At 35.5% G+C, this 26277-nt stretch overlaps 2 protein-coding genes across 2 annotated transcripts; one reads left to right on the forward strand and one right to left on the reverse strand.

Annotated features, from left to right (window-relative positions):
- The first annotated feature begins 4892 nt into the window (after positions 1-4892).
- Positions 4893-12452, forward strand: LOC21409896 (beta-galactosidase 1). The gene is made up of 18 exons (XM_024161381.1): positions 4893-5132; positions 5272-5367; positions 5505-5617; positions 5714-5780; positions 5871-5963; positions 6104-6247; positions 6423-6511; positions 6638-6743; positions 6858-6945; positions 7932-8050; positions 8188-8352; positions 10100-10272; positions 10350-10459; positions 10540-10649; positions 10773-10883; positions 11412-11522; positions 11631-11836; positions 11997-12452. The coding sequence occupies exons 1-18, from the start codon at positions 4962-4964 to the stop codon at positions 12112-12114; spliced, it is 2190 nt and encodes a 729-aa protein (XP_024017149.1). The 5' UTR covers positions 4893-4961; the 3' UTR covers positions 12115-12452.
- Positions 12453-20064: 7612 nt separating this feature from the next.
- Positions 20065-22631, reverse strand: LOC21409897 (probable polyamine oxidase 5). The gene has a single exon (XM_010091741.2). The coding sequence runs from the start codon at positions 22198-22200 to the stop codon at positions 20515-20517; it is 1686 nt and encodes a 561-aa protein (XP_010090043.1). The 5' UTR covers positions 22201-22631; the 3' UTR covers positions 20065-20514.
- Positions 22632-26277: the final 3646 nt, after the last annotated feature.

Raw genomic sequence — 26277 nt, forward strand, 5'->3', positions numbered from 1 at the left:
CTTACTAAACACACCCTTAGTAACGGCATTCTAACTCTTAGACCGTTGATATTTAGACTTAAATGGGGTCTCTTGAATTAATGTGGGTGTTGGACCCACATCCAATCTTTGTAATTCTAAGGACCTAACATGTTGGGCTCGTACGTGCCCGTCAGGATGTTTTGCTCGAAAAACTATTAAGTTTTTAAAAGAAACTATTTTTCTTGAAAACTTTCTTCACGAATATTTCCATTAAAATGAGGTCTAACACCATAGTATTTTACTGAAATCATATCTCGGATTCTTCGATAACCCTTTGTTAAAAACCAATACTGTGTTAGTTTTGTTTAGTTAGAACTGTGCAGTTTCTGAAATCTATATTTTACTGCATCTTAGAGTCAGATTTAAAAATCTGTTCTTCATGAAAATTCTTTCTCTCGTCGAGATCTAAAATTGTTGTTTTCAAAGAAAGCTAAAATTAAGCCTCTAAAGGCCTCGTTTGGCTGAAACAGTGACTGCCAGTTTGTTTTTCCGAAACTGTTTTGGACAGCCTGTACTGTTTTTGAAAAATGGTTTAAAACTTGCTTTTAGAATTAAAACTGAGTTTTATCACAGTCATAGAAAAACGTTCAAAACATCGAGAACTATAAGTTTAAGTTTTGAAACACTGAAAAATCCTGCTGTAGGGTCCTTATTTTCACGTTCAAAGTAACCAAAATTTTTTTCCTCCAACCCAAAATAAGCAAACTTAAACCAAACATAAACATACCACATAATACTAATCAAACTAACCTCAAAACTCACCAAACCACCGTTAAACTCACACACCCTTATTACAAACTTATTTCCTTGAGAACCACAAATTACATCAATGGATTCTCAAACTTAAACTTTGCTAGAAAAGAAAATAGAAGAGAAAGGTTTTAGAGTTTATACCCTTAAGGAAAGAAAATCATTGGTTAAACTCCTCCTAGAACACTTTGATCCTCCTTCTCCTTCTTGATCTTAAGCTAGTATTTGTATTTAAGGGAGTGGAAGAAAAATTAAAGAGAGAGCATAAGAGAGAGAGTTAGGGCCGGTTTTTGTTTGTAGGAAAATGAGAGAAGAATGAGCAAATAAGAAGAAAATGTTGCTTACACCAATGATCTAGTATTTATAGCCCTTTGCTTAATCCCCTCTTAGCTTTTAATCAAGCCTTTGTATCCAACTTAATTAATCAAAACTTTGCTTAAAACACCTTAAGCTTGGCCGATTTGGATGCTTCAGGAGAGAAGTGAAGTAAGCATTCTTGTCAAATAGTTAATTTGATTCATCTCATCATGAAGTCTTCTACCACACTCAACTAACCAAAATTTTTGCTATACACTCCCTAAGCATGGCCGGCCAAGTGAAGAAAGAGAGGGAAAAAAAACAATCATGAGTACTCTTCATCTTCCATCATCACACCTCATCCAATTCTACACATTAACCTACCCCTTGTATTTTTGTCTACTCTCTTAAGTTTCCTTTAAAATTGTTAAAAATTATACTGACTGTAAGGAAGTACTTAGCCGACAGGAAATTCTAGTTTCAGACGGTTCCTTTTCTACTACTTATTTACAGTTCAATATTAATCCCCGACTACTTCGATATCACATTAAATTTATACTTGCGCAATATTTCGATATGTTTCAAGTCTTGAAATTTATTGTAGACTAAACAAATTCTAAATTTAAATTTCTGCATTATATCCCGAGAATGACATTATTTTTTACGGTGTCAACTCTCGAGCTCACATTGTACCCTTCTACTATAAGTATTTATCTTGTGACTTCAACCTAGCTGTCCGACAATTAAGAATTTTCTCTTCTTTTAAAATGACAGAGCGTTTTTTTATACGCTACTAATATCGTGCTGTGCTTGGAGATTCTAAATTCTTGAAATTAAGATTCTCAAACTATATACATACTGAAAATTCTTCCGCCTTAAAATACGGTGAGAATTTATTGGTCGAATTTACTTGATCGTACAACATGAACTTAGCATGAAATCTGCTACAAAATTTAAGAATACAGATATTAATTCTATAAATCCTTCAGTCACAAAATATAGCATAATATTTTCTAGGGAAAATTCTTGGCTTAAATATATAAATTGTATTATTTAAAGTCTGAGATTTTCTCAGTCATTACAGTCCTCCTCGCTCGTAGCACCGTTATCGCCCCCGCGCCGTCGTTGTGTGTTGATTTCCTCCTCTAATCAGATTTGCTCACCTCCTTCGATCAGATCAGCTCACCTCCGCTTAGCTAGTAGTCGTCGGCAAAGATCAATTTTTTTCTATTAATATATAGTTAATAAACGTTTTGAGATGAGTATTTCAGTTTTTAATTATGGGTTTCTTTAAGTTTTTGAGACCTACAACATTTTCTTGCAATTAAACTATAAACTAAAAATTATTTTACCAATATTCCCTTCTAAATTGGAGCACATGTTTTGCACGTGACGAGTTCTGTCAAAAACTTAATAGAAGTAGACGGAAAGGGCTTAATTGCCAACATTTGTAGAGTTTAAGGACATTTTCATCAAAATTAAAAAAAGAGAGACCTAAGTGTCACTGTTAAAGAGGTTAGGGATTAATGGTGCCAATTATCCTAAAACTTTTGATTAATTTTTGAGAATTGTGTGCTAAATTAGAGGGAAAATCATAAAAAAAATATGATTAATTAACTAAACTGTTGATTTTTAGGATTGTAATTATGTCATAACCAAAATATGTTAATTTAATGAAATTCAATGAAATTTTGAGTTTAAAACTAAATAATAGCTATACAGTTGTTTTCTTTTTTCCACAATTTTTAAATGAAAAATAAAAAGAAACGACATGTTGGATTAAAGTTTGTTTTAAGAGTTTGTGCTGATCCATGATAGAAAAATGACTTATTATTCGTTAGACTTGTCTAACTTTAAAACGACATTGTTGTTGTTTGAGTAAACAAACGACACTTCGTTCAGTGGTCAGAAGTTCATACCTCTAAATAGGGATGACAATATTCCCCGTGGGGACGGGATCCCGTGGGGATTCGCACTAAATAAAATAAGGATGGAGAATAATAATCAGGGATGAGGACAGGGATAGGGACAAAATCTTATCCCTAAATCTTAGCGGGGCGGGGACGGAGGAAGCTTTTCCCACCCCGATATACATATGTTATATATAATATAATATATTTTATATAAACATACATACATACACATTTTACATATATATTAATTATTATTTTTAATAAGACTTTTCTTGACTCTATTACTATTTTTTTCATATATTTTGAATTTAGTTTATATTGAGTAACCTTTCATTTCGGTCTAATCTTATATTGAATTTATACTCTATTTTGATTTAAGTCACAATAATTTTGAAATGCTTAATTACATTTTATAAAAATGAGACGGGTATAAAAAACACCTCCCAACAGAGAATCCCCGACTCCGCCCGAGATGGGGATGATTTTAGAGGGTGGGAATGGGCATGGTAAATCATTTCCCGTCCCGCCCCATTACCATCCCTACCTCTAAAATTTTTGCACAAGTCTGTTGTCGTTTATTGTAATGTTGTTCTTATTGCATAATGTCACGTCGTTTTCACGAAGATGACATGTCTTTGCTTTCAGAAGTTTGATATCCATATCTAGAAAAGCTTTTTTTTTTTCCCCCGAACTGTAAGACTGTAATTTCGCCGTTGCTAAATGTGATTGTTTCATGCATTAAACAGGATGTCCTTCTAGTTGCACAGTTTGATGTCGTTTGAGGAGACATGACGCGTTATAACTTGAAAGTGATGCCGTTTGAATAAAAACGACATATCTAGAAAAGCTTTTTTTTTTTCCCCTTACTGTAAGACAATTTCGCCGTTGCTAAATGTGATTGTTTCATGCATTAAACGGGATGTCCTTCTAGTTGCACAGTTTGATGTCGTTTGAGGAGACATGACGCGTTATAACTTGAAAGTGATGCCGTTTGAATAAAAACGACACGTTAAGAATACGATGTCGTTTTCCGTAAAAGTGTGCACTCCTTTAAGGTAAACAAGATTTCGTCATCTTTATCTTCATTCAATAAAACAAACAAAACAATGTCCTCATCTTTTAGGAGTTTGCTTTGTGTAAAAATATGCCGTTTTCAGGCAAAATCCGCTGTCTTTTACCTGTCGTTTGTGCTGTAAATGTACTATCTTTAGATTCCAAAACGACATGCGCTTCTGTTGCGTAATTGGATGTCGTTCAAAGGAACTTTTTTGGTACATATCCATATAGCAATGCGTTGTCGTTTTACATGATTAAACGACGATTGTTTTTAAAATTTTATATCGTTTAAGAAAGAAACGACATTCCTTTGACATGTCAGTGGTCACCAACCAAAACAAACGTTGTCATACAAGTTACAACCTTATTATTGGAAAAATGATTTTAGTGTTAAATTACTCTTTTCAGAAAGTAAAAATTACTTTTTCCTGAAGGAATAAGAATTACATCTTCCATAATATTGCAGTAATAATAGCATATCTTGTTAAACTGTCCCCTCTCACATTCCCTCGTTCAACTTTTGGAAGGTGAACAAGAACTTAATAATTGATAGGTAGGAATCTGATATTTATATAAGTTTACTCGAAACTTTTCTAATTTCGCATATTTTTTGTTGCTTGAAAGCTTAAATAACTGAGTTAAAAGACAAATCACAATGGACGGGTAAAAGTCTTGGCCCGTCATTTATGAGGAAAAAAGAAAAACGTGTTCACTCATTTCTTACTAATTTTAGTTGATCAAACACATTTTCTTTTCTAGATTTTCGGGCAAAAGAAAGAATAAGATGTTTGGAAGCTTCTTAGCTTGTATAAAAGCCGTTAAGGGCTCAGCAAAATATAAGAAAGAAAACTGAAGGAGGCAAAAAAAAAAAAGTCAAAAGTTCATCTTTCTTTCTTTCTGTTAGTAAGGCTTTAAGAAGTCAGTATGGCTTCAGCTTTAAGAAAGAAGATGATTTTTTTGTTGGTAATAATCTGTTTGTCATGGGTTTTTGAAGTGGAAGCCAGAGTGTCTTATGACAATAGAGCTATTATCATCAATGGCAGAAGAAGAATACTTATCTCTGGTTCCATTCACTACCCAAGAAGCACTCCTGAGGTATGCATGCATTTGGATAAATGGGTTCACTTTTTTTCTTTTTTTTTTGGATAATGTTCTTGAATATTTTCATGGTTTAGTTCTTTTTATGTGTTATTGCTTTTATATATTGTTAATGTGTGTTGTTTGATGGGTTCAGATGTGGCCTGACCTTATTCAGAAGGCCAAAAATGGAGGGTTGGATGTCATACAGACCTATGTGTTTTGGAATGGACATGAGCCTTCTCCAGGAAAAGTGATTCACATACATTTTTTGTTTTTTGTTTTTTTTTTTTTCTTTGGTGGTTCAAAATTCACTTACTAGTACTTAATTTCTATTCCAACAGTGCCTATAACATTTGTCCTTTCTTTTTTTTTTTTTGGTTTCTTCAGTACTATTTTGAGGGAAGGTATGATCTAGTTCAGTTCATCAAATTGGTACAAAAAGCAGGTCTTTATGTTCATCTTCGCATTGGGCCTTATGTGTGTGCTGAATGGAACTTTGGGTAATGCTTATAGTATTCAAAAGTTTAGGCTTTGATGATGTTTCTTTTTTTATATATATTTTGAATTTTATCTGAATTAGCCAGTTTTGCAATCAGGGGTTTTCCTGTATGGCTGAAGTATGTTCCTGGTATTGTGTTTAGAACAGATAATCAGCCTTTTAAGGTAGATAACTTTCAGTTCTTTTTCCATGTCTTTAGTTCATTATTTTGTTAGGAATGCGGTAAACTTAAGTACCATATAACTATGTTGAAGGCTGCAATGGAAAAGTTCACACAAAAGATTGTAAATATGATGAAGTCAGAAAACCTGTTTGAACCTCAAGGAGGTCCCATTATTCTGTCTCAGGTATCAAAACCAGTTTCTTTTCTTCTTCTTCCTCCTTTTTTTTTTTTTGCAGAGCTTATATGATTTATTTTTGCTGTTTTAGAAATATTGTTGTTATGATTCTAAACTTGTCCAAAATTATGCTTTCAATTTTGTGGCAGATTGAGAATGAATATGAAATAGTGGAAAATTCATTTGGTGATGCTGGCAAATCTTATGCAAGATGGTCAGCAAACATGGCTGTGGGGCTCAAAACTGAAGTACCATGGGTCATGTGCAAGCAAGGAGATGCCCTTGATCCAATAGTAATAAACTCAACTTAGTGTTAACATAAAAATAAAAAATAAAAAATAAAAAAAAAAACCCTTCTTTTGGTTAAGAAATATAAATTTACCAAAACACAGTCTAGTCTAATTTACTACAACCGTAGAAGTAGTTGCCTCTTTAAAGCTCATTAGTTATTTCATTGTTGGTATGCAGATAAATTCCTGCAATGGTTTCTATTGTGAGAACTTCTTACCTAACCGGGACAATAAACCCAAAATGTGGACAGAAGCATGGACAGGCTGGTAAAAACCTGGTGTCTTTTTTTTTATTTTTTTTTATTTTTAACTAGTACAGACAACAATTTCTCATTCTCTACATATATATTTTTTGGATTTTGCATTCATTAGTTTTCAATTGTCTACATCCAGGCTATTGAAGTTTGGTGGTCCTGCACCTTATAGACCAGTAGAAGACTTGGCATTTGCAGTGACAAGATTCATACAGAACAAGGGTTCATATATAAACTATTATATGGTAAGCTGATCCATTCAATTATTCAAGGGGGACAAAACTTATTCAATACATATTTATTGCAATGTATATGTAAAGGTTTCATTTTTTTTTTCTTTATCTCTTTCTTGTTTTCAGTATCATGGAGGAACCAATTTTGGTAGGACAGCTGGTGGCCCATTCATTGCCACTAGCTATGACTATGATGCACCACTTGATGAATATGGTAGGTGATGATTTATAACAATCTACTTTAGTTCTTGCTATTTTGTCTAAAGGGTCTGTATAATAACTAGATTAGATAGAAAAAGTAGGTGTTTCATGCCACATTTGACCTAGTTGCACATGGATATGATATTTAGAGCAAGAGCTATGCTGTGTAGCCCATTGGGCTAAATGAACTGTTTAAGTTTTATTGGTGTTTAAAACCTATTTTATTACTACAATTATCATAGTAGGCCTTTGTTTCAAACTTGTCAAATGAAATTACTACTTAGCTTTACTAAGAAAAATGCTTAGGGGCACCACCGGTGCTAAACACCATCACTCATAGAAGATGAACCCCACTTGTGGGTTCCACACTGCGAGACCCACCTTCTATTAGTGGGTGGTACTAAGCACCACTAAGGCCCTATAGCATTGCTCCTTTACTAATTGTCACCGCACCATGTCAACCAATCACAAATTCACATGTCACGTTTGGGACCCACTAATTATGACACAAGGTCCTGCATGATCTTACATGTCAATCTTTGACCAGTTAAAAAATAGTGGTGATAGTCATCATGGGTGATAACTAGCCTTTCTAATGATTTATGATGGAAAAGAAATTCAAGACACACACAAGTACACATTTTTCTCTCTCTCTCCTGAATATAAGTATATATAGCCTTGCAGTGAGATGCACAAATGGATGGTCCTTCACCGTCTTAGAAATTACTTGTTAGTTTTACACTAATTTATCGTTCATTACATCTCAAGTGAAACACACATAAAGGGCATTTTAGAAAAACAAATTTTCCTTGCACTCTAGGATAGGCATGTGAATTTTACAAACTACCTTTAGCAGATAACACCGCATCTGCTAATTGTGAGTGCCATATTGTATCTCTGGACATGAAAATTGGCTTACTTGTGAATATATTAGGACGTCTCTCGTAATGTGTATTTTCTAACTATCATGAAGAGTTTATTCCTTTATGCTAATGTCAGGACTAACAAGGGAACCAAAGCACAGTCATTTAAGAGACTTGCACACAACCATTAGACTATGCGAACCAGCCTTAGTTTCTGCAAACCCCGTGAGAACGTCCGTTGGGAGAAAACAAGAGGTATTCTACTATTCAGTTTCCTAACTTAACAATGACTAAACTGTAAAATTGTACTTTACAGTCAATTATCTAAAATTACAATTCTTATTATACTCAAATTGAGAATTCCTTTCTTTTCGGTTTCTTTCATTTGCAAGGCTCATGTTTTCAATACCAAATCTGGGGTTTGTGCTGCATTCCTGGCAAACTATGACCCTCAATATTTTGTTAACGTGACCTTCAGAGGAAGACAATATGGCCTTCCTCCTTGGTCCATCAGCATTCTTCCACACTGCCAGGAAGCAACTTTCAACACTGCAAGGGTAAGGAAAAGACAAAACTGCTTTCTACTATTTTTCTTTAGGACACTGCTGCTTATGTTTACGCTTCTTTTGGCTTATATATAAACGTGTTATTCAGACTTGAATTCTTTGGCTAGAACATGACAAGTGTTAGATAATATAATAGAAAATACAAAGAAGAACAAGAAAATAAAGGAATAACAAAATAATGAAAAATTGTTACAACCCGAAATCAACCTTTCTATGGAATTCGGAAAACGGAATTGTATGAATGTCGAGGCACGTGAACCACGTTGTCCTTAAAATAGATTCGTCCCCTCCGGCGTGTGCTTGAGGTTACGTTGGACGTCCATCTCCCAGGATACAACGACAACGACGGTAGCTCGATGCACTTTCAGAACCGTCCGGCGAACTAGAACTTGATCTTTCCTCTATCACCAAAACCGAACTACAAGAACTACTCAAGGAAATCCGGAACAAACCAAGACAGAGAGAGAACCGAAAAGAGGAGAAGAGAATTGTGAGAAATTGTGTTCCTATCATGTGGAGTTTTGGCCTTTATATAGGCTCCAAAATCTGGGTGTTACACCAAGACATTATGGTGTAATAACCCAGATTTATTCCCGGAATAATGGTGATTAAAACCAGCCAAAACGTTTTTTGATTTCCCATGGTGAATCTGGCCACATTCTGGCTAGTAATTCAGTTTTTGATGATGAAAAACCGAAGCCATGAAAGCTTGATTCGGTTTGCCTCCATTGATCACCATTAAGGTCTCATTATGGTTTTTAACCATCATTGCTTTATGCCAAACGGAAGCTGGAAAGTCTTGGCTAGAGCAAAAGAAAAATCGCAAAAGTAAGCTCGCACGGAACGGGTTTTTCGGTCCAGCATTCGTGTCCGCACACATTAGGCCCCAAACCCGCCGGGCCCGTGATTCGCCCCCCCCCCCCCCTGCGCGTGAGAGAGCCTCTCTAGTATACATGCTTACCTAGGTTTCAAAGTGCAATCTCTTATAAACACCACATTGGCTTCCCTCCTAGCCAATGTGGGACTTTTGCAATTTTCCTTCTACATATGCCATTTTAGGAACAATACTTAGACCATCAATTTCTTATTCACCCAAAATCCATTTTGAGTGTATGAATACTTGATTTCGATCTCCTCGTGACGAAGAACGCAAATCCATCGAGACCCGTCTCAAAACCTATTGGGCCCCTTTCAAACATGGGCCTCAAAATGGGCCTTTAAAATGGCTTAATAAGCCATTTTTTCCAACAACAAGTATGTAAGGAGTTACAACCTAATCTCTGATATTTTATAGAGCAATAATAAGGCAATGAAAAACGATAAATAGAGCACATACGAGATTTATAGTGGTTCACTCTAAATGTGAGTGCTACGTCTATTTTATCGGTGCAGATTTTCACTGTATATTAAATAAAGTGTAGAATATGATCTTAGACCTCTCAAATCATCGTATGAGATGCTTGGCTCCTCTATCAATCTCACAAGAAACAGCTGCCCTCAAAAACCCCTTTTATAGCACAAAAATATTATGTCATACTAATACAAGTGTACAGTATAATTAGGCTCGACACAGCTCAACACAAAGTATGATACATGAGAAATAATTAGTCAGCTTCCGCACGTGAGAATATTCTTACCACTCATAACATTCTACATCTCTTTGCATGAGAAGAAGTGACAATAATAACACAAAGAAGTTTAGTGTGCCACATGTTTAGTTTGGATGTATGTATTGTAGGTTAGGGCTGCAAGCTTAGATGTGAAGATGGAGTTTGCAAAGAAATTCTCTTGGGAATCATACACTGAAGGAGTTCCCTCCACAGATGACATGAATTCATTTGTGGCTCATGGATTGTTGGAACAACTAAATGTTACCAGAGATACCTCAGATTATTTGTGGTACACAACAAAGTAAGCAATTTTACATGAATTTTGTTGGGTTTTTTTTTCAATGCAAATCAATTAAGAGTAATATCTTGCTGCAACAGTGTCAATATAAGGAAAGATGACGGGTTTTTAAATTATGGAGACTTTCCTATCCTTAAAGTTTCATCAGCAGGCCATGCTTTGCAAGTTTTCATCAATGGTGAATTATCAGGTTAGCTTAGAGTAAGTCAACGATGAAACACATTAAGCACATTTCTTTGTTTTACTTATCATTTTGTATTATATTGGCAGGGACTGCTTATGGGAGACTTGCAAATCCTAAGTTAAAGTTTAGTGACAAGGTGACTTTGAAAGCTGGTATTAACAAGATCTCCTTGTTAAGTGTCACTGTTGGTCTCCCGGTCGGTTTACATATCTCCAATATGCTTATTCCTTTGAGTATTCTATTGGATTTACTAGGCACTTTTCATGTCATATATATCTTAGTCTTCTCTACTCAAACTCTCATAATTGATCAATTTCAGAATGTTGGCCTGCATTTTGAGAAATGGAATGTTGGTGTTCTTGGGCCAGTGACATTGGAGGGCTTAAGTGGGAGAACATTGGACTTCTCTAAATGGAAGTGGTCCTATAAGGTTTGTCACCTTAGGATTTTTTTTGCTGATAAATGTTCTATTAGATATTTAAGGAAGTTCAAGGAGAAAAAGGTTTCTTCTTTGTGTTTTCCCTTTGATCATGGCAGCAAGCCAGCAAATTGGAAAATTTTGAAGTATTCTTTATTGTGTGAGCTAATACAAATAATCCAAGAGAATAGACTTGGAAGTCAAGAAAATGTTTGTTGAAAATGCAACGGATTATAGCTCTAATCCTTTGTTAACCAGCGTTAGCAATAATATAAAAGAAAGATGAGAAAGCACACACAAAGATATATAGCGATTCAACCTTACTTAGTATAAGAGTGACATCCACGTTGATGAAGAAAAAGATTACAAGAGAATCGCATACCTTACGGCTCTCATAAAATAATCTTCACACACTCAACAAAAAAAATGCATATAATACATAGTAAATATAACGTTTGTGAGAATAAATATAACGTATAATACATACTAAATATAACATATGCAAGTTAATCACTTGCTTTTGGCTCTGACTCTGCGCAGACTGGTCTAGAAGGCGAAACATTAGGCCTGTATTCATTCAAGGGAAGCTCCTCTGTCAAGTGGGCTAAAGGATCATCAGTGCGTAAAGAGCAGGCCTTAACATGGTACAAGGTGAAAACCATCCCATTGCTAAGCCAACTAATGCCTGTTCATGACTCGGAAAATTCAAAATTTCCAAGTTCTAATAGGAATCTTTAATTTACGGTGTCATGTTTCTAGACCATATTTGATGCGCCAGAAGGCAAAGATCCACTAGCTCTAGATATGAGCAGCATGGGAAAAGGTCAAATATGGATAAATGGTCAAAGCATCGGACGGCACTGGCCTGCACACAAAGCATCCGGTGGCTGCAGTCAATGCAGTTACTCCGGAACCTTCCTTGAAAACAAATGCCTACGTGGTTGCGGAGATGCCTCCCAGAAATGGTGAAATGGCACATCTTTCATCTTTCTTATCAATCAATATATCTGATACCAAAAAGTGAACTATACTGGCACTAAATTATAATACAATGCAATTTATTACAATGTGCCAAAAAATGTCCCATGTAACAAGTTTAATGAACCTTGTGAATTATGATATCAGGTACCACGTCCCGCGCTCATGGCTGCGCCCGAAAGGTAACCTATTGGTTGTGTTTGAAGAGCAAGGTGGTGATCCAACTGGGATTTCTTTGATGAGAAGGACAATACAAAAGGATTGATGAATTTTTGTTGGAAAAAAGATCATGTCATGATGAGTGTAAAATATCTCAGTGGCACACATATTTTGACCATAGCTGAGCTAAGGGACAAACATGCATGGATTATTGCTAAAGATTTCAATCTTTTTTGAAAGTTGATGGGGACACTGAGTATAAGGAAATGGTTCTTTCGTTGCGCTGTAATAATAAGAACAAATGAGGGGGGAAAAAAAGGTAAATATGAAATGTCTGCCATTACTATCAATTCACAGACACAATCATTCTAGTATTTAACTGTAAAGAACTTTCACCTTCATTTGTGTTTTTGTAGGGAAAATATTCTTCTTACAACTTTTCATTTTGGGGACATCCAAATCTTTTCTTTCTTTTATTTATGCATCCTAAGAAACCAAGGTTACTTCTGCTATATTGCAGACCAAGTGCAACAGAATATGAGTAAAATTTGAGGTGAAGAATTAGCAAATGGTAAAATCATAGTTCTTAGTAGAATTGATATTTATATAAGAAGTTGGCCAAGAACCACAAGTTTTAAGTATAGCAGATCCAAGAACTGTCCTAAAGTGATAATGGGCTATATTCTGTTTAGAAAGGATTTTGGAGTGTCCCATCCAAATTCCTAATGTCTGCTTCTCGTCTGAACAAATTTTGGGCGTAGGTCATGATGTTGCAATATAATTGGGGATTGTACAAACTTGAATGGTCTTATAACGTGTCAGATTAAAATTCCCTTGAAAATCGAAGGGTCTGTTTTGTACATATAATTAAACCCCTAATTCTGCTTTAATGTTTTTCAGACCTTAAGGTACTTAAAAACTAAGTCTATACTTGTGATTTCTATATTCTAACAATTCTCCCTCCTTCCCTCCCTCCCTGCCTCCCCCCTCTCTAATTTAGGAATACATCTGTATTTAAATTAGGGTGCGGGATTTACACTTTATATTTTGTAATGAACTAAAAATCAAGTGTGTGATTACCGTTAGACTATCACGCACACACACATATATATATAGGATTAATTTTAATAATAACACTCCTTAATAAATTATTATTAATTTTAGCATCATTTTTGTATACGTTCACAACTAGCATTGTCATGTCAGCAGTGTGAAGTAAAATGACTTAGGTCAAAATTATCATTTAAAAGCACCTCAATGAGACTCTCAACTCTCTCTCTCTCTCTCTCTTTCTCTCAAGTTTGGCCTCTCTCTCTACTCAGTCTCTCTCTTCCCTACGCCCTCATTTCCTCGTCGGCAATACTCCGGTTGTGCACCAGATTGAGGTTTGCACACAATTTTTTTGTTTTCTTTTGTTTTTTCTTTTTAAATTTATTTTTTCGGGAGACTTAGTACATAGAACTCGAAAAACATGACTGGGTTGAACTTAATGTGATAAGAATTGATACTATCCTTCGTTAATTTGAGATTTTGGATGGTTTATTATTGATATGTAAACTGATTGTAACGATCACCACGTCAAAGACATAGTTGACCTTGGGAGTCATAGTATTGTGACTCATAGTGTTATATGTCTGGTCATAATACTATGACCAATCAGTCATAACAGTATGAGTCATTGTTTATGAGTCAATTTATAACAATATGAGTCAAAATGATCGGTCATAGTCCTGTCATAGCATTATGATCGTCCATAAGGCAGTCATAGTGTTATGACTGGCACACTATGATTGCCTTATGACCGGCCATTACACAGTGTTATGACTGGTCATTTCTATTGACTCTATGCCGACTAAGAGTAATTGCATGTTGACTAACAGTTATTCTTTTTAAAATTATTTAAGAATGACTGTTGGATTGAACGTCTTCATCAAGTACAATGGACATTGGGACCATGCTTCGAGATACGTCAGTTGTGAAATGAATAGGATATTGGTCCCCACCAACACAACTTATATTGGTCTTATAGATTTGGTGAGAAATGTGCTTGGGATTCAGCTACAAGGAAAAAGTTTATCCTTAAGTTATGTTGTTGAAGATGGAGAAGGTCCTGTGAAGATATCGTCTGACTATGATGTCACATTCTACCTGTAATTGTTAACTGACCTTCTTAGTATTTGCTTTATCTTCCTCCAAAGTTTTTTTTTTCCTCTAAGATGACAAAAATTGGTAAAAAAAAACAATAAATACAAAAAAAAAGAAAGTAAATAAAGTTGTTAACCAATGTACTATGACTGGCACACTAAAAATCTGACAATTATTCGGTCATAGTACTATGACCGACGGTCATCCCATAAAAAAGTATTATGACTGACACACTAAGAGTCTGACAATTGTGCGGTCACATTACTATGACCCTAGGTCATAATGCTATGACCTCAGGCTCATCAAACAGGCAGTCGCACTATGAGCCTCACAATTGTGCGGTCACATTACTATGGTCGAGGGTCATAATACTATGACCGCGGGCTCATCAATCAGGCAATCGCACTATGCACCTGCCTGCCTAATGGGCGGTCATAGTAATTATGACCGTCAGTCATATTACTATGACCGCACAATGTGCATGTCTTATGACCGGTCATAATAAAATTACCAAGCGGTCATAATGATATGACCGGCTATCAGGTAGAGTCACAGACTAAATAAGTAGCACAATGACAATCCAATGACCCCTAAAATTTTCAAATAACTAACTTTATCTGCTTTTATCTCCTCTTCCAAAGCCTTTCTTTTCTTCTAAGATGACAGAAAATGGTAAAAGAAAATAAAACAATAAATACATAAGAAAAAAAACAAATAAACAAGAAAAGCCAACAAAGTTTTCACCTTTGTCTTGGAATCCGCCATTGACCTCATCTGTTTTGTGGCTGATTTCTTCAGCGAAGAGGGTGAGGTTTCCTCGGTTCGTTCTTCTCCGACGAAGAGGTTTAGGCGTTGATTTCTCCGGCGAAGGTTCGTCGGTTCTCGTCGCGTGATTGCGTGGGTTCTCGATGTCGTGGGTTTTCACTGTCGTGGGTTTGTCGGTGCTCAAGGTGGTAGACAGTGGTAGTCGTTGGGTTTTCTTAGTCTCTGTGCACACCCGCGTACGTTCTCCTCCTCATTTTTCTACTTTGAATATTTGAATTATAAAATGCTTCATAATATATATTCAAGGCTTTAAAACTGAAATAGAGCACAATTATCATTTTAACTCAAATAAAAATAGTATAGTCTCACTTTTATTAACATGACGATACTAATTATAAAAATATATAAAAGTAATGTTAAAATTAATAATAATTTATTTACAAGTGTTATTATTGAAATTAACTCATATATATATATATATATATGTGTGTGTGTGTGTGTTTATTTGTATATGATTGATCTATGCAGTCTAAAATGGTCACGTGCTTATGCAGGTGTATATAACACTTATACAGTGACACGTAGTAAGACGAACTTGGAAGGTCAATTCAGGACTCTTAAAGTATAACAAGAAAATCTACAAGAATTTTCAATGAATCTTGCAATCTGCCAAAGAAAAGGACGGAGAAGAAAGTAAAAAAAAAAAAAGAAGGGGCAGTTTTTAAGGACAGCAGTGTTTGTAATTGATCGTAGCAAATGGTACTTCATTAATCTAATCTTCAATTCTTTTATACCAATTAGCAAAACTCTGATCTTTTTCTTTTAGTCGTCCCAATCAAGTTTGGTTTGCAACTAAATGGATCCAAAAACGTGACCGAAACACAATTGGACTAGGACAAACCTGGAGGCTGAAATTAGGTCTCGTTTATTATACCGATTCAAATTTAAAATTTGAGTTTTATTACAGTAAAAAAAATTTCAGAATTCGTCACATTTAACTTTTTTACTATAATAAAAAACTCCCGTATAAAGTTACATTTTAACTCGAATTAAAAACTTAAATTAGCAAACTAAATTAACCCTAAAATTATCACTAAGTGGGCACAAAAAATTGACTCACTTAACTCGGGTTTTGCCAACTCATAGAGTTTGTTATTATTTTTTTTTCCTTTTGAAGAATCAATGCATTCAGTTGATAAAAAAACTCATGACTAAGCCGGTAGTCTAGTAATATTAGGTTTACTCTCAACTGGTTTGGGTCAATTTAGGATTATTGGTTTAACATATTAACATTTAATGCGGTTGAGACGACACATTTTATCTTCTTACGTAAATAATTATGACTCAATACTGATAATTTTAAACGTGTGAGGTGTCTATAGTCACGTTTCTATACTTCTTAGTACAAAAACATAAAACAAAAAACAAAAAAAAAACAAGTTCTAAATTATGGGTTAACTACGTATAACTTCCTAATCAGAAAACCAAAAAAAAAAAAAAAAAACGAAAAAGAAACACACTACCCCGGTAGTCTAGTAATATTAGGTTTACTCTCAACTGGTTTGGGTCAATTTAGGATTATTGGTTTAACATATTAACATTTAATGCGGTTGAGACGACACATTTTATCTTCTTACGTAAATAATTATGACTCAATACTGATAATTTTAAACGTGTGAGGTGTCTATAGTCACGTTTCTATACTTCTTAGTACAAAAACATAAAACAAAAAACAAAAAAAAAACAAGTTCTAAATTATGGGTTAACTACGTATAACTTCCTAATCAAAAAACAAAAAAAAAAAAAAAAAAAACTGAGAGAGAGAAACTACTAACCACTAAAGGGCAAGGGGTAAAAGGAAAAGCAAAAACAAACAAGAAAAGTGCAAAAGGAATAGGTGTTTTCCAAGAAGGGGAAACACGAAAGGATGGTACATGGTACGACTAATAGACCATTCATCCAATAGCCTTGTCTGATGCGATTCCCAAGTTACTTGCAACACCCCCCCAACTTATTGTTAGTTATTACCTGCAACTCTCTTCTTCTTTCTTTCTTTTTTTTTTTTTTTTTTTTTTTTTTTTTTTTTTTTTTTTTCCCCTCCCATGACAATTACATGAAACTACACAAAGCCAATGTGACTTCAGGTAATAAATTTTTGTTTTCTACTGGTAGTTTTTCTAACTTGGTTCAGTGGCGCTGGACCATTTGTACCAGCAGGACAAATCCAAAGAAGATGGTGTTTTTTGAAATTTGCTGTCAAAGACAGACAGGTCCAAGACTATATATATACACATACATATATGTATATATATATATATATATTGGTTGTTGCTTTTTTGCATTATTTGTTGTAAAATGTCATTGTTGGACTTGGACACAAGATCGTATTTCAGTTGGGGCATTAAGTGGTATTTAATCAGTTTCTCCAGAAAAAGGTGAAGCTTCTATAGACCCTATGTATTGCCCTCACTCTACCGCTATAGATTCCCTCACTAAAAAAATAATTAGATAGGTCACTAGGCTGTTATTTTAGTTAAAGACTATGAACCACCGCGAATTGATCATTTAATGGGGTAGCAACATCCTTCTTCTTTTTTTTAATAAGATTTTGAGCTCGAGTAGCAACATCATTCTTTTTTTTTAATAAGATTTTGAGCTCGCAACATCGTTCTTTTTCTTAATAAGATTTTGAGCTCGAGTAGCAACATCATTCTTTTTTTTTTAATAAGATTTTGAGCTTCTTTTTTTTAATAAGATTTTGAGCTCAAATTATTCTCACAATGTTGAGCAAAGTATATAAACAATCCACTGCATGACAAATGCAAACATGAGTCGGTAATGCAAACTCAAAAAAAAATATAAATTATTTGAGTACATCATCTACTGTTCATATGATTCCTTTTAATTCAACTAAAAAAAAGTTAAAGGCTATAAAAGTATAATTTATATTATTTCCCTTCCTTTTTAAAGCAACGTGTTAGATACCAATATGATAATTTTCTTAAATCAGCCATCTTCTCTGCGGACATCATTGGTTCTCTAGGGATTAGAAAAAGCTACTTTCATTTGGAAAGAATAAAGCAGAGAAGACAGCTGCTAATACGTCATTAGGACTCCTAATCCAATATTTGCCAAAAAAAACAAAAGCAAGCGCAAATCGTTTTGTCAAAAAAGCTAGACATTTTAAAGATAAAATATAAGTGTTATTCAGAGGTGGAAGACAACGAGATTCACATTGGGAAGAAAAAAAGCAAAGTGGGTTTAGTTTATCCATCTAAACTGAATAAACAGAAAGCGAGGCAAATAAAATGGCTTAAGACTTTGAGCTAAGAATTGGGCTAAAACTTCTCAAACCTTTAACTTTGCTCTAGATAATCAGAATTCATTAACCAATAATTCACTATCATTAATAAAGTTATATATGAGTAATGATTGATTAGAGGGGAAAAGATGGTCAAGTTGAGTAATTAACATGTTCGATTAGCCAGTGGGTGGGGTGGGAAGGTGTTAGAGAATGGAGATTCTCATTTGTTTGTTTATGAATGAGACAATGAATTGTTCACAGATCGTTGTGTGATACGCAATATCATCAAAGAGGCAAAAAGAGACAGCAAGTGGGCCATTCTACTTCCTTCCTCTTTTTTTTTTTTAATATTATTATTTATAAAAAAAAAAGGATGTTTACAATAATAGAGTCTCTATGAATTGCACATGATTTGACCATACAATGGTTGCAAAATAGATAGCCTGGAAAACAACCCAAGGCAAGCACAATAAAAAGATGAGCAGATAATAGAAGAGCCTTTAGATGATCATATGATCCGTATGATCTTCTCTGTTCTTCTGATGGTTATGAAAGATACAGACAGAGGCATTTATTAATGGCACCTGGTCCCGTTCAATTCATAAGTTTGAGAGAAAATACCGTAACAAAAAATACTTCCAAGCAAACGGACCCTAAGGCTCGTGGATCCTCTTGGAGGTCATCTTAAACCACTGATTAGTCCCGGGATCTCCCATCCGACGGCTGGGAGTGGATTAATGTGGTAGATAAACATGTTTGGACAGAGTACCTGTTATATACCTAGGTTGTTAGTGTTGATTGTGGACAATCATTTTCTGTCTCTACTAAAGCGTATGGTTTTGCACTGTAGAGAAATCAAAACCCCTCTTGGGTATGTGTCTGGCACATGACACCTATCTAATGTGCAAAGATAATGTGGTATGGTCCTTGACGGGTCAGATCAAGAGGGATTTCTGAGAAAAAAAAAAAAAAAAGAAGTTAGCAAAAGCAACCAAGATAGACATTAGCATCTCTGGTTCTGTATAACACTCAAATACAATTTTTTTTTAGCTATAGAAAAAAAAAGATTATTGGCCTCATCTTAACCCAATCCTCTTCATCTATCACATATTTCATGTGTTCACTAAAAATCGGAAACGACTTGGTCCATTCCTAGCGATTGGATCAATTTCACTTCCATCATCACAAGCTTAGCATCATGCACAATATCATCAGAGACCTCAAAGTAGAGATTTAGAACATTAGTGAGATGTTTGTTTTAAGTGTTCGTCTCTAATTCTGAATCATGATTTTTTATTTTCTACATGGATTTTTCTTTCATAAAAAATTTAAATTTTAAAAATCAGAGTCATAAAGCATGGTTATAAATCTATGAACAAAACGTTTCATAAATCTTAAACTCATCATGCTTGGTGAAAAAATTATGAAAGGTATCCTAACAGCAACACTACCTTTAGTAGTAGAGTTAATGACAATTTGGTAGTGGTCTAGTGGTCTGATTGACCCGCATCTTTAGCCCAATGAAGCACAAAAAGATGGGACCCAAGAATTGGGTGGGTATGTTCCAACTCCAATGTGAATTACAAAACTTAGGCCAGCTCATTGATTGTCCCAATTTGTCTCATGGCTTGGGCTCTTCAATCTCCATCAAAAGGGTGCCTTGGAATTCTCTGTTGGAAGTGTTTAGGGGCTTTGTTTGCATACAAGAGCACAAATTGCCATAAGCTGGAAAGGAAGTGCTGAGGAGACTCCTAGCTGGAAAGAGCCAGGTTTGTCGGATCCTGTCCTTTTGGGCAAAACCAAAACCAAAACAAGAACACCTGGTGAAGAGAGAGAGGGAACCAAAACCAAAACAAGAACACCTGGTAGAGAGAGAGAGAGAGAGAGAGGGTGGGTGGTATCCAAAGCTTACTTGGGTTTGTTTGTACTTCCTAAACTTTGAAACAGTCCAATGTCAAAAAAACACAATCACTAGCGTGTTTTTTTGGCTTGATGATTAATAATAAGATTTCAATCAGAAAAGAAAACTATACCACTACTCACATACAAAGAGAAAGGGGGCAATATATATATTTTTTAAAGAAGGATACTTGTTTTAGTTCAGCATGAAAATACACCTAAAAATGTCCCCAATTTCTGTGTCTCATCCTAATTTTACTTCTTTTTTCTTTTTCCCCTCACTCTCACCAGCTTCACAGAGAGAAAGACACAAAGAAATTGTAGATGGAAATGAAAATAATATCATAGCAATAAATGTTCCAAAAAAAAAAAGCAAAAAAGGCCTAAAATTCATTAAACCCCGACACAGTGATAATGTTGGAGAAGTCTGTTGGCTTCTCTAAGACCACTAAAGTAAGCTCCATGAGTGGTGGAATAATGTGTTCTGTGTGTTGCTTCCCCAGCAAACAGAAGCTGAAGTGGAGGTGAATTAGCAGATTCATGGCTTCCAATTCTCGGCAATGGCTCAGCCATTCTGTCCAAATCATCTCCACTCGACCCGACCGCAACATAACTATAAGACCCCAAGAAGAGAGGATCATTTCCCCATTGGCTCTTCAAAACCTTTTTCACTTTCACTTCATACCACTTGTTCTTCTCCTCCTCCTCCAAACTCCCATTCCCATTGCACAACAACTTGTCGTGGGGTTTGGCCAAGAAGCTAGAAATCGTCGCCGAAACGCCGCCTATGATCTCCTCATCCCTCAATGACTCAAGCTCAAGAGCCTCCTTGCCGGCAAACCAAGACAAGAGCACATTGGAATTCTCATAAATTGGGAACATAGAAGCAGTCTTCCTCATCCACCACGGCACCTTCTCTTCCCTAAGCTCCGAATCCGCCTTGCGAAACACCATTTGTAGAAATGGAAAGTCGTTCTTGCTCTTGTTGTTGTTGTTGTTGTTGTTGTTGAGCTGCACAAATAACTTGTTGACAACACCAAAACCAAGCCTTTGTATCGCCTCAGTCTTGAAACAAGGCAAAGGAGGATTGAACATATTTCCGCTCTCTTGGACACCGGCTTTAAGCACACCCAATGAAACCGTCACAATAACATGATCAGCCACCATAGTAGACCCATCACAGAAGTGTATCTTCACAGGCCTATTACTATCATTATATTCACTATCGTTATCACTGCTTCCATAGCCATTTTCCAAGCCATTCTTCTCAATCTGCCACTCAATTTGCTTGACCTTTTTCCCAAGCTGAACCAAGCCAGGTGGTAGAGCAGAAGCCAGATACTCAATTATACTCAAATACCCTTTTGCTATGGTGATCTCCTCACCTGAGCACATACGGTATTCGCTCTCGGTGACGTAGTCCAAAGTGAACAAATCACCGGCGGAAGTGTAAGTTCTCTGGGTGTTTTCATGGACTCGAAAAACCCCTTCTTCTAACGACTTTCTGTTCCAATTCCCGTACCCCAAAACCTCCTCTTCTTCTTTTTCTTTCGAACCCCAATACAACTCGAGTCCTTTTCTCAGAAAAGAACCGACGCTGAGACTGCCATTAGTGGAGGGAAAAACGTTTGAAGACTTGCAAGCAATTTTATAGTAGTCATTGTGGTCGACCGTTTTCTTCTGGGCGTAGTCCATGAGGGACTTGAAGAGTGTGGAGACCGGTTCGACGAGGGACCGGTCGAGCTCGAAGCCGCCCTCGGCGACGGTGGTGAACCGGGCCGGGTCCTCCGACGAGCCGTCCATGCACTCCCACGGCTGGTCGGAGCTCAGCGCGTGGATTTCACGGGCGATTTCGTGGACCGGGCTCCCGCCAATGCCGTGGATCCACGTGGCGCCCATCTCGATCCTGTCGCCGCCGAACTCCGACGTGTTTATCCTGCCGCCGATCCGAGATCCTCCCTCCACCACCACGAGCTCGAACGCCGCCGCCGGAGAACAGGAAGTGTGGAGCTTGTTCGCCGCCGTCAGCCCCGCCATTCCAGCTCCGATTATCACGATTCTCGGCTTCTTCGCCACCATTATAACCAGATTTATTGAGAGACAAAAAGAAAGGAAGAAAACAGAGTATTAGTAGTAGTAGCAGCAGTAGAAGAAGTGGCAGTAGCAGGAGTAGTAAAGAGAGAGTGGACTTTTGAGGTGAGATTTTTGAGTAAGTGATGAGGAATTTATAAGAGGGTCTATGCGTATTATTATAGATTTTTTTTTTTCAAAGCCTGAATTGTTTAAAAATAAAAAATAATAATTTGTCTAATAAAGACAGGGGTCTACTTTTGAATTGCTCTCACAACCCAAATCCAAAAGACTTTTTTTTTTTTTTCCCCATTTTCTCTCTTATTATGTTAATGTCAAGATCTCTTAAAGCTTAAAAAAGAAGATTGAAGGTTAGCATTGGAGCTAAATAAGTTGAGCAAAGGCCAAAAGAGGAGAGGATTTTTTTTGCTATTAGTGTTTATGAGAGGTTTTTGATAGAGCCTTTCACCAAACTTCTTATAATATATATAAATTGGGTAGGGGACGCCCCACCAACTGAGCAATTCAATGGTCCTCATCAGTTGATGGGCCGTCGTTGGGTGGGGCCACAATTCTTGACACGTGGTGGTCTTCTTCTCCAACAATCTTTAACCACTTGGTCGACAGTCTTAGTGTGAGGTCATTAACATGACTGTGGGTGTTTGGAACATATTAGAACACAACCCCAAGTCTTACAAGTTTTTTTTGTTTCCTCTTTTTTTTTTTTTTTTTTTTACCCCTTTTAATGTCGACATTTTTCCTTTCCCTCCTTCTATTGTTAGCGCTTTTTTCCTGATAGTCTATTTAAAAATAAATTTTTTTAACCGTTAAATTTATATTAAAATTTATTTATTTTGTATATTTTTTTAATCTGATATGATTTTAACTGGATGTCACAACAAAAAAAAGTTAAAAAATTAGTCTGTAAGGATATGTAGCTCAACAATTAAGTTATAAAGTTCACATCGAGCAATATTACTAGACTACAATATAAAATGCAACATTTGCATGTAGACCCTTCACTTTCATAAGGCAAAATGTAATTATCATAAAGTTTTGTATGAGATTAGATAACATTTTCTTAAGATTATTGTCAGATCTCCCAAGACTTTGTGCTTATTGGCCTATTCCACATAGTGGTCAACTTATACTTTTGGATGGCATGCCTATGATATAAAGGTTGGAGATGGATCTTGGCGGGCATAATAAGCACTAAGATAGCATTTATTACCGTGACCCATCATTAATATTATTTTTTTTATCAATCGTACCCTTTAACAAAAGATTATCGTTTAATTATTTAGGATATCCATACTTTCATTGAAATCTTCATCAAAGGCAGTGCGGATATGAAAGTAGCCTTAGAGGTAAATTTAAAACACAAAAGGATGGGGAATAAATGGAGTTGGGATTTTTCTTTAAGAAACTTTAAGGTGGAAAAAAAGTTGACTAGATGTCTTCTTTACAACGCTTTTGATTGACAATCAATTGTTTGTTCTACTAGTTTTACTTTTTCTTTTTCTTTATTCCTTCAAACATTGAAAGTACTATAAGTTTTACTTGAGATGGAAAGCAAATCACAACTGTTTTTCTTAATCTCCAATCAGCATGCACCAAGTAATCGTTTGGCCGAACATTGTATTTATTTATTTATTTATTTGCAAAAGAAAGATTATTATTCTAAATCCAATAACGCTCTTTGCACCGATGAAGTGAGAATAATACTTCATTAGCGTCTTTTTAACGTCGTCTAGTAATGAAGCATATTAAGATTCTTTTTATTTTATTAATTTGAGTTTAAAATTTGAATTTTGTTATAGTAAAATACTCTTAAAAACTGTCACATCTAACTTTTTTACTACATAAAGTCACATCTCAACTTAAATTAAAAACTCGAATCAATACAATTAAACGGGCCTTAAATTATCTTAATGGCTTTCATCAGTTGCAATGGTAGAGTAAAACTTATTCACCCCAAAACATCATTAACTAGGCAATTAGCATAAGAGATTAATTATTATAACTTAAGTTGATGCATCATTATCAAAGCTTAATCAAGCTAAGTCAAAGCCTTGAGTACCAAATAATACTCCTCATCGTCTCTCGTGATAAAAGTTTAATTTCTTGAGCACTGCAGCTTGGATCCGAGGGTTCTGAGTAGGATCACGTGCATTTGGAGGACTTGAAACGCTAGAGAGATTCAATTTGATTGATTTTTTTTTTTTTTTTTAAGAAAACCCTTAATAAAAATTTAAATATGATTCGAAGTAATAAAATAAATGAGACTTAATTTTTTATTGTTTTTATGCCGGTAAGAAAAATGAAAATGTGTGCGATTTGCTTTTGGTGAGCCTGACATTGATGATTGAGACCCCATATTACTCTTTTTGTTGAGAGGAGGAAGGAATTGATAGGAGAATGATGGGATTGGGATGGGGTACAAAAGTAGCCATGGATTTTGCATCATTGCCTAATTGTTTGTTGGCTTTCACTTTTCCTTTTCTGATCACCATTTTTATTTTATTTGTATTTGTATTTATAATGTTTTTAACTTTGCATATGGTTGAGAAGATCGATACATTTACATCATGCAGTGTTCGAGAGTTTGGCTTTGTTCTTTTTTTTTTTTTTTTTATAAATTTGCTTTTGTGATTTTACTGGTTCCAATGGCATAGGGGTAGGAATAGGATAACTTACCTCTTACAAAGAAAAAGCCAAATCTTATTTGTCACTCCTTTTATTTGCTTCACCAGTGTCAACATAAATAAGATTATTGTATGGAAGGATCAAAGGCAGAGGCCCTAAAGATTAGGGTTCTCGAGCCACAAATTGTCCCTTAATTTTGGACATTTAATGTATCCTTGCATGCAATTCCAAAATTTATATTTTATGAGTGCCGTTGGCACTCATAATTGGTGATTGTGTTAGTAAACGAGAATTTTTATTTGTCATATGGAGAAAACAAAAAAGTTAAATAAATAAAGGATGAGAAAAAAAATAATTTCACCATTTTATGCGGCAGTTTAAAGTATATATTTCTTATATTACCAATTTACCAATAGTACTAAAATACATGTATATATATATATTCAATTATTTATTACATGTATATATATATATATATATATTTAATTATTTATTGTAAAAACAGAGAAACGGAAATGAAGAAATGCTTAGGGACCTTCAGTAATGGAGCTCAGGGAGTTTGAGCTTCTATCCTATTATTTGTAATTTGACTATACGACAGGAAAAACAAAGGACCAAATCTTTGAATCTGGTGAGGGCTCTAATCTAGCAACACCCAAATGGGCCTTTGTTTTGGCTTGGGCTAGGCTTTTTTACTGGCCCATTGTGTTCGGCTTAGTCTTCTAAACGATGATCTTGATTCTTGGGTTGGTTGACTCTCTAGAAAAGACACTACGGCATTGTTCATGAGTTAAAGTCATTCTCACAAAAATTTAAATTTAACTTTTTCGCTATAGTATTTTTCTTTCGCATACACAAATCAAGTCATGACTTGAACTGTACAAATGAACATACCCTACATTGGTCTGGCCAAGTTGGGCAAAATGAGTTAACAATAAGCTTTCATTGGAAGGCTCAAAGATGAATTGAATAAGAGAAAACAAGGGGAATTCCACTCAAATAGGTACCTTAATCTATTTCTAACCCCTAAAAATTAGCTCATTGATTTCTACCATTTTACAATTAAAATAATGAAAATAGTTAAATTAAACATTTTTAAAATTCTAAAGTTACCCTCAATGGTCCATTGGTAAATTACAAGATATGCATGCGGTCTCCTGTCGTCGGCCGGCCACCAACCATAACCTGATAGATTATTATCCATAACTTAACATATTACACAGGCCACCGGTAGGTCTTCATCAATAACCTGACAGATTACATCAGCTACCGGTAGGTCTCTGGCCGGCCGGCGGCCATAACCTAATAGATTACATCGGTTACCAACGGGTCTCCGGCCATAACCTGTTTAGGTTATGATCCATAACTTGACAGATTACACTGGCGATCGGCGAATCTCTGGCCATAACCTGACAGATTACTCCAGTCACTGGCATCAAT

The sequence above is a fragment of the Morus notabilis genome, unplaced genomic scaffold (assembly GCF_000414095.1).
Source record: "Morus notabilis unplaced genomic scaffold, ASM41409v2 Scaffold329, whole genome shotgun sequence".
Taxonomy (NCBI): domain Eukaryota; kingdom Viridiplantae; phylum Streptophyta; class Magnoliopsida; order Rosales; family Moraceae; genus Morus; species Morus notabilis.